The sequence below is a fragment of the Hippopotamus amphibius genome, chromosome 3 (assembly GCF_030028045.1).
Source record: "Hippopotamus amphibius kiboko isolate mHipAmp2 chromosome 3, mHipAmp2.hap2, whole genome shotgun sequence".
NCBI classification, from domain to species: Eukaryota; Metazoa; Chordata; class Mammalia; order Artiodactyla; family Hippopotamidae; genus Hippopotamus; species Hippopotamus amphibius.
Genome location: NC_080188.1, coordinates 108,306,820 through 108,316,719, shown reverse-complemented (window position 1 = coordinate 108,316,719; position 9,900 = coordinate 108,306,820). Strand labels below are relative to the sequence as shown.

At 32.6% G+C, this 9,900-nt stretch overlaps 1 protein-coding gene across 1 annotated transcript; it reads right to left on the bottom strand.

Annotated features, from left to right (window-relative positions):
* Window positions 1-2,789: 2,789 nt before the first annotated feature.
* Window positions 2,790-3,714, bottom strand: LOC130849667 (olfactory receptor 4A47-like). Its single transcript, XM_057728745.1, has one exon. It carries the CDS (start codon window positions 3,712-3,714, stop codon window positions 2,791-2,793), a length of 924 nt encoding a protein of 307 aa, XP_057584728.1. The 3' UTR covers window position 2,790.
* Between the last annotated feature and the right edge of the window lie 6,186 nt (window positions 3,715-9,900).

The following is a 9,900-nucleotide window of genomic DNA, read 5'->3' as shown; positions in this document are numbered from 1 at the left end:
TACAATAGCCAGGACATAGAAGCAACCTAAATGTCTATCAACAGATGAATGGATAAAGAAGATGTGGTACATACATACAATGGAATGTTACTCAGCTGTAAAAAGCAATGAAACTGGGACATTTTTAGAGACCTGGATGGACCTAGAGACTGTCATATAGAGTGAAGTGAGTCAGAAAGAGAAAAACAAATATTGCATATTAACACATATATGTGGACTATAGAAAAATGATACAAATCAACCGGTTTGCAAGGCAGAAATAGAGACACAGATGTAGAGAACAAACATATGGACACCAAGTGGGGAAAGCGGGGAGGGTTGGGGGGGAATGAATTGGGAGATTGGGATACCAAATTGTACACTCTAAATATATGCAGCTTGTTAAAAAAAAAAAAAAAAACACAAAAATTTAAAAGAAAAAAAAGAGAAAAAATTTAATTATAAACTATGAAACAGCAAAGAGACTAAAATAGTAAATGTTAAAAAAATCGGAAGAATATTTTCTTTTTTATTTTTAATTTAATTTATTTATTTATTATTTTTTTGGGGTACACCAAGTTCAATCATCTGTTTTTATACACATATCCCTGTATTCCCTCCCTCCCTCGACTCCCCCCCACAAGAAGAATATTTTCTTAACATTCGAATAAGGAAATTATTTCTAAGCAAGATAAAACAATAAAATATTGGTAGATTTAATTATAGAGTAGTAAAAATAATTGTATATGGCCAAAATATTTTTCGTAATATAAAAACGTCAAAAGCCAATAACAAGCTAGAAAAATAATAATTCCACATACAGGTTTAATCGGAAAATTTCTTTAGTATATAATTTAAGTCACAAAAATCAGTATGGAAAAAGTAGCAATCAAATAAAACACAAAAAATCAGTAATAGGCAATTCTTAAAAAAGTAATACAAATCATTTTAATCATGTGAATGATTGTCCAAATTCCATTATACTAATTTTTATGTAATTAAAGTATGCAAGTGATTTGCATTCCTCTGATAATTAGTGATGTTGAGCATCTTTTCATGTACTTTTTGGCCATCTGTGTGTCTCTTTTGGACAAATGTCTATTTAGATATCCTGCCCAGTTTTTGATTGCATTGTTTGTTTTTTGACATAGAGCTGCATGATATTCTTATATATTTTGAAGATTAATCCCTTGTCAGTTGCTTTATTTGCAAATATTTTCTCCCATTCTATGGGTTTTCTTTTCATTTTATTTATGGTTTCCTTTGCTGTGAAGAAGCTGCTAAGTTTAATTTGGTCTCATTTGCTTATTTTTGTTTTTATTTTCATTATTTTAGGAGGTGGAACAAAAAAGATATTGCTGCTACTTATGTCAAAGTGTGTTCTGCCTATGTTTTCCTCTAAAAGTTTTATAGTTCCAGCCTCACATTTATGTCTTTAATCCATTTTGAGTTTACTTTTGTGTATGGAGATAAAGAATGTCCTAATTTCACAATTTTACATGAGTATATGTAAGATAGATAACCCACAAGAACCTATTGTATTGCAAATGGAACTCTACTCAATATTCTGCGATAACTTATATGAGAAAGAATTCTAAAAAAGAATTAATGTATGTATATGTATAATAGAATCACTTTGCTGTACACCTGAAACTAACAAAACATTGTAAATCAATTATATTCCAATAAAATTAAAATTTAAAACACATACAAATGAAGCTTTTTTAGTATGACTTTCACATACCATAAGTATTTATCAAGCACTGGTTTTCCAGAATGTGGTCAAAAAATGTTTTTCCAATCTGAGGGGAGTAGTAAGTTTGGTCATGAATGGCATTTTGGCAATAACTATGAATATCAACATTTTAAATACATACACCAGTTGACTCACTAATACTCTTCTAGAAACTCACACTTTAAAAGTATCAAAAAGATTTCACTGCAGAATTATTTTTCATAGAAAAAGACTGAGGAAAACATCAAGAGGACTGAGCACATCAATGTTAGCATACCTTCATATATCAGTTAAGCAGAATGAGGAAACAGAAAGAATTAAGTCAATATAGACTAGTATGTAAAGATCTTCGGGAGATTAAGAAGCAAAATATAAAATTTATACACAGAGGCATAGTTACAAACACAGATATGAAAACATACTTATTTTTTCAAAGATTGTTAGTTGAAGAATTTTAGAAACAGTGTAGAGTAATTGCATCTGGAAGAACTGGGAGGCTCTTCTTTGGGATGGGTAGGAGCATTTATCCACAACACTTCATTTTGCATAAATTCTATTTTTATATGTATTACTATTCATTATGCTTTCAAAATTTGATTTTAATCTTAAAAGATTACACTACAATGTCATAGGTAATGCAAATGAAATTGACACAAAGGATAATTTGTATAGCATTAAATATTTTACCTACTACAATAAAATTAATGAAGGTAAAAAAAGACTATGACAAAATAAAACTAAGAATCAGAAAATATTAAAAGTATATTGGATATTAAGTAAAATTAGTGTAACTCTATAAAAATTTTATTAACTAATATTACCTAGTGACTCCCTAGTTTAAATGCATTTCACCTTTCTAGGCACAGGGATAAAATCGATATTATAAAGATATTTATGTTCTAGCAGGGAAATTATTATTAATAGCACACACATGTAGTTCAGTTTTTAGTTATAATTATCATAAATCCTTTAGAGAAATGGAAAATTTTCACCAGATTTATGAAAATTTTTACATTCTGAGGAGACTGGCCCTTATGCTAAATTACTTTCTTCATGATGGATAATACACTTATTTACTACTTGACATGACATTTTTTTCTCCAGAGCTTCTCCATAGCATTAGTCAACTCAGAATTTCTTAGACTGTAGATTAATGGATTCAGCATGGGGCTTATAACTGTATAAAACACACTCAATGATTTGTCAATGGGGAAAGTCTTAGCAGGTCTTGCATACATGAAAATACAGGGAACAAAGAAGCAGACAACCACAGTCATGTGGGAAGCACAGGTCTGGAGGACTTTCCTCCTCCCTTCCTGACTCAGGTTCTTCAGAGAGTGCAAGATGACTCCATAGGAGATGAGTAAGAGTAGAAACAAAATAATGCACCTCAGTCCTCCATTGGCCAACACTAAAAGGCCAGTGATGTAGGTGTCAGAACATACAAGTTTCAATAAAGGGTACATGTCACACATAAAGTGATCAATGACATTGGGGCCACAGAATGGGAGCCCATAAATAGTGCCAAGTTGAATAATTGAATGCAGAAAACCTCCAAAACAGGACACTATCAGCAGCACAACACACACCCTTTGTCTCATGATAACCAAATAATGCAAGTGCTTACAGATGGCCACGTAGCGGTCAAAGGCCATTACCAACAGAAGGGAGATCTCGGATCCACCAAAAAAATGTTCAGTAAAAAGCTGGGTCATGCAAGATTCAAAGGATATGGCTTTTTTCCCAAAGAACAAGTCTGAAATTAATCTGGGGGTAATAGAAGAGGAATAAATTAGATCTATAAATGATAAACTAGCAAGAAAAAAGTACATTGGTGAGTTCAGGGTCTTACTGACAGTTATAGTCACAACAATGAGCAGGTTTCCCACCACGGTCAAAATGTAGAAGAGTAAGAACATTACAAAAAGGACTTTCTGCTCCTTTGGATTCTTTGTGAGGCCCAGGAGGACAAAGTAAGTTACATTGTTCCTTGGTTCCATTTAGTGTGCACAGGAACTGAGTTCACGTATTAGAAGTAGTTTACCTACAAAACAAGGGGGGAAACTTTTTAATGCTCTATAATTTTAATCTTTTTTAATCTGTTCAATTAAAAAAATGTGTGTGTGGAGTATCTATTTATGTCCACTCTGTTTTAGCTATTCTGATTACCAAGTTGAATAAGTCATAGTTCCCTACACTCAGGGATATGATATGTAATGAGGGTTCAGACAATTCCAGGCCCACGTAATAAGAGCCATTATAAGGATATTCACATAAAGCTAAGTTTCACAGTGTAGGAATATATCAATCAAACTGGAATCAGAAAAGACTCCACAGAGGAAAGAATGCTTTTGAAGAGTTTTACAAGAAAAGTGAAAAAACAAGGAAGATGAGAAAGGAATTCCTTTATAACATATATCATTTATCAACTCACAAAGATGTAATACTTGAGCCCCATTTAAGCTAATTTCCATATTCAGTGTGAGTAGATAAAACTGTGAATAAAAGGTCACTGTCCTGAACTGTCTCAGACCACACTGAGAATCCTTATGGTCTTTAGGTGGATATTCCACCTTTTCCTGACCAATAAATGCTGAAGCACTTTAATTTTGTGTCTCAAGCCTCTACTTATTTTTAACATTTATAAGAACATCTACAATTTTGGATGTCCACATCTAGATATCAATTTAGTATGTATAAAAATAAATTTAAGATTCTTCACAATATAAAAGTGTTCCCCATCTCATTAAATGGTACCACTTTCCATGTAATTGCTCAGACAAAATACCTCAAAGTGTTTTTCACTCCCTTATTGCTCTCATTTTGTTTATTGATACCTTTAACAAATTCTGCTGTCTCTACTTCCAAAATATAACAAATTTGATCATTCCCTACACCCCCATTTTCTTCCTGGCTCACTGTGATAGCCTCCTGCCAGGTCTTTTCACTTTTATTCTGGTCTCAAGCAACTTGTTCTGAAGCAGCCCATATGATCGTTCTTAAATCCTGTTCTGATTATATTAGTCCACTTCTTAAAACTCCTGCAGTGGATTCCAATCATGCCCTCACAATTTAATATGTCACACAGGTTTACAGTGGCAAGAACTGTAATCCACATTTCATATTGAAGAAATTAAGGCTCAGAACATCTAATTAAATATCCCATAGTCACATATTTTTCAGTAGTAAAACTAAAATTAAATATAAGTTTGACTTCTTTCAAAAGAATTTAATTTCTTACATAAAAAAGATCCCACAATTGTGAAGCCTGGTTCATGATTAGCCTGGTTGACTATTCACTGTTAGTCTTACCTTGTGGAGGTTCGGTCACAATCTGAAGGAAGACTTTTTAAGTTACCCATAAAGACCTGGAATTCTTCCAACCAGTATGACAATAAAAGGCAAAAGGCTGCAGTATTATTTGAGGACATATTTTATTTCATTCAACTCTGTTCATTTTCTTCATGGAGGTTTCTGATTATTCAGAAGGTTGTTTTTATTGCACTATAAATTATTTAAAAGAAATTTCATGGTGAATGTGCACACACACACACAAAAGAAAAACAACAATTTAACATGTTAGGACAATTTATCAAAATGACAAGCAAATCCTTTGATGATATTGGAAGATAACATCCCATTGTTCCCCAAGAAACTGTGTCTCTAGTAACTTATTTTCCTACTAACTTAAAAATAGAAAAATAGTAGTCAATTGTTTAGTCCTCATTCTATCACGTTGCAGATTTAGACTAGTTAACTTGAGATTCTGAGAGACATTCTTGCACTATTTTTCTTTTTTTTTAATGTAATGCTTTCAGCCTAACAAAGGACCGCCTGATAATTTTATACCAGTTTTTAAAAGAATATCACCTCTTTTTCCCAAAAAAGGGAAAGATCACATTTTATCCCTTCTAAGCACATTTATCATTGAGTCTTAGAACTGGACTCTGTCCAAGACTGAGTCTTCCTTAATTAAATTCAATGGGATTTTCCAGTATATTTTAAGAGTACATCTGTATGTAAAGATATTATGAGGTTAAATCATAAAATTAGGGTCAGAAAGTGTAATATGGATGAAAAAAATAACTTTAGAAACAATGTGATGTCACTGTTAGTCAAGAATAAAATATCAGCCCCATCATTTTGTTCCAGTTAGACTAGCTAGACATATTTTCCAAACTGCCACAGAAAGTTTTTCTTTCCTTTTATTTAATACTAAATTTATTTTGCCTTGAACTTTGGCTGGATATATTATGATTTTCTCACTAATTTAGATGTAATAATTAATTATTTCTCTAATTATCATTTTTTTTTAAACTTAAGTTACCTATGTAATGCCAGGAACTGTATTCTGAGGGAGGACACTTCAATTAATAAAAACAGAGGGGAAATAACTCATATTCTTAAAACAAAGTCAAACAATAAAGGAGAAAATTTAATAATGTAACTATAGACTTATTCACTTCTTAGAAGAAAATAATTAGTATCCTGTGACAGAAATAAAAGGAATAATCCTACTATGGATAATGTAATTGAAGTAGATATTTCTTAAAAGGTGAGATTTAAGATGAGATTAAAACAATAGAAATTATTTACCATGTTACAGACAGTAAAACTTAATTAATTATAAAATTAATTCCCTTCAGAGATGATATGATCTATATGTAGAAAACTCTAAAAAATTCAAAGGAAAACTTTTTCTACTACTATTTTTTTTTTTAACAAAAGTGATGAGTGTGTGCACTCTTGTCTTATTCCTGATTTTTAACAGGAAAGATTTCAACCTTTCAATGTTGAGTCTAATGTGAGCTATGGAACTGTCACATACAAGCTTTATTATGTGAGGTACAATACTTCTATACCCAATTTCTTAAGAATTTTTAAAATAATGAATGAATGTTCAATTTCTATACTATCAATGAACAACACAAAGATCAAATTAAGAAAACAATTCTATTTACAACAGTATCAAAAAGAGTAAAACACTTCAGAATAAATTTAAACAAGTAGGAAGAGTTTTGTATGCTGAGAACTACAAAATGTTGCTGAAAGATATTATAGAAGGCACATCTAAATGGAAACATTCATGAGTTGGAGTATTTAGCATTATTGGGATGTCAATACTACCTGAAGTGATCTACAGATTCAATGCAATCCCTATTAAAAATCAACATTTTTTTTGAAAAATAGAAAAATTCATCCTAAAATCCATATGGAATCTCAAGGGAATCCAAATAGCCAAAACATTCTTGAGGAAGGAGAATAAATTTGTGGGTTTCCTATTCCTGATTCTAAAACATACTAGAAAACAATGGGAATCTCAACAGTGTGGTTCTGGCATGAAGACAAACATACAGAAGGAAGTGGCCAACATGGCAGAGCAGGAAAACCCTGAGCTTACTTCCTCCCACAGGAACACCAAAATTATGACTATTTACAGAGCAGTTGCTGATGAGAACAACCTGAAGAATAGCCAAAAAAGATCCTCTACAACAAAGGACATAAAGAAAGAGTTATAAGAAAACAAGCAGGGAGATTGGAGACACAGTATAGTCTAGAACCATGCCCCCATGTGAGTGATCCACAAACAGGAGGATAATTACAGTTTCAGAGTTTCTCCCTAAAATGTGAGGAGTCTGAGCCCCACACCGAAACCTACAATCAAGAGTCCTGCACTGGGAAGATGGTCCCACAAAATATTTTGGCTCTGAGGGCCAATGGGGCTTACTTTTGGGAGAGTCAAAAGATGGTTTTAGGAAATAGAGACTCCAATCTGAAAGAGCACACACAAAATCACACATGCTTCAACATCCAGGGAAGAATCAATAATTTGAAAGGAGCCCAGGCAGACTAAGCTAACTATGATGATGATGCTGATAAAAAACAATCTAGGTTTAATGAGCAGAGGCCTGAATTGAACCAACAGAATTCAATTCAGGCAATCCATGGTCCCTAATCCAGTTATTAGATGTAAGTATTTTTCAAATCCAGAGATTTTTTAATGGAGTCATCATGTACTCTTGAATAAGGTGTATGCAGTGTGACCAGAAATAGATGGTGTAGATCTTCATTCCAACTTTTTTCTGAAGGATCTGCTACCATTTACCATGGTAACTGCACTCTGGGCAAAGATAAATTCTCAGTCTTTCTGGAGATTACTGGAAATAGGTTACAATGGTCACACTCTCCAAAGCAATCTACAGATTCTAAACAATTCCTTTCAAATTTACAACGTTACTTTTTAAAGAAAAAATAAATCTTAAAATATGTATAGAATCACATGAAACTCCAAGTAGTCAAAACCATTCTGAGAAAGAAAAACAAAGCTTGAAACATTATGCTTCCTGATTTCTAAATATATTACAAATTGATAGTAATCAGAACATCATGGTACCAATATAAAAACAGATTCATAAACCAATGGAACCAAAAAATAAGGTGAGAAATGAATTCAACCATATATGGGCAACTGGTTATGGAAAAGGAGGCCAATAACACACTATGAGGAAAGGAGAAGCCTGTACATTTTGTGGGAAAACTGGATATCCATATGCAAAAGAATGAAACCGGACCTTTGCTATGCTATGAATGTTCCTGGCCCTCAAGATTCATATGTTGACATTCCAACTTTCAATGTGATAGATTAGGGAGTAGAGCCTTTGGGAGGTGATTAGATCATGAGGGCAGTGGCCCTCATGAATGAAATTAATGTCATAAAAGAGGATTGTTGGAGAGGATGTAGAAACGTTGGAAAGCTTGTACACTGTTGGTGGTAATATAAATTGATGCAACCACTATGGAAAAATGGTATAGCAGTTCCTAAAATAATTAAAAATAAAACTACCATATGATCCAGCAATCCCACTTTGTGGTATATATCCAAAGGAAATGGTATCAGTATTTTGAAGAGATATCTACACTGCCATGTTAACTGAAGCATTATTCACAATAGCCAAGGTACCAAAAGAAACTAAGTGTCTGTCAGCAGATGAGTGGACAAAGAAATGGACCATATAAAAACAATGGGGTAGTACTCAGCCATAAAAATGAAGAAAATCATGCCTTTTGGCACATGGATGAACCTGGATGACATTACGTGAAATAAATGAGATAGAGACAAAAACTGTTATTATCTCACTTACATGTAGAATCTCTTAAAAAAATTCAAATTCATGGTAGTGAAGAGTAGAATATTGGTTGCCACAGGCTTGGGGGAGTGAGGAGAAATAAGGATTTGCTGGTTCAAAGGGTACAAACTTCCAGTTATGAGATTAATAAATTCTGGTGATCTAATATACAGCATGGTGACTATAGCTTATAATATTGTATTGTACACTTGGAATTTGCTAAGAGAGTAGATTTTAAAAGGTCTTAACAAAACAAAACAAAAAGTAAAAACTGCTAATCATGTGTGATTATGGATGTGTTAATTCTCCTGACTGTAGTAATCACTTCACAGTGTAAATGTATATAAAATCATCACATTGTACATCTGAAATATATACAACCTGAATTCTTCAATTATACCTCAATAAAGCGGGGAAAAAACACTATGGACTATATGAGTCAAATTTATATGACATTGTGGAAAAAGACAAGATAAAGGAATGGAAATTGATCAGTGTTTGCCAGCACCTGGAGGTGAAGGCAGGTGGTGACTAAAAAGGCACATGGGAAAATGCTTTTGGTGATGAAACATTCTGCATATAGATTGTGGTGGTGATTATACAGCTTATGTATTTGTCAAAACTTGTAGAATGTAGACAAAAAAGGATGAATGATGTACCTTGAAGATTGCATCTTATTTTTAAAAAATATTTTCCTATATTGAAAGTACAGAGAGTTGGAAAATGTAATAGAAGACATGATCCAATTTTAGATAGGGGCATAAAATAAAAAATTCAAAAAGACTAAAGTTATATACTAGAAACATACAAGACTTTATGAACATAAAAGACCTGTTAAGTGGAAAGACCTATCCAGTTTGAGGATAAGGGTTCTCAAAAATCTCTGAAAGGACAAATTCTTTCTCAATCAAGTCTTATTCAAAACACTAACTAAATGTAGGTTTTACAGTAGCTATTGAAATTTAATTTTAAAATACAAATAGCAAGAATAAACCTAGTTCTGATAAGGCATAGTAATGAAGGGGTCTTAGGCTAATGAGGCACAACAGTATATTTTAA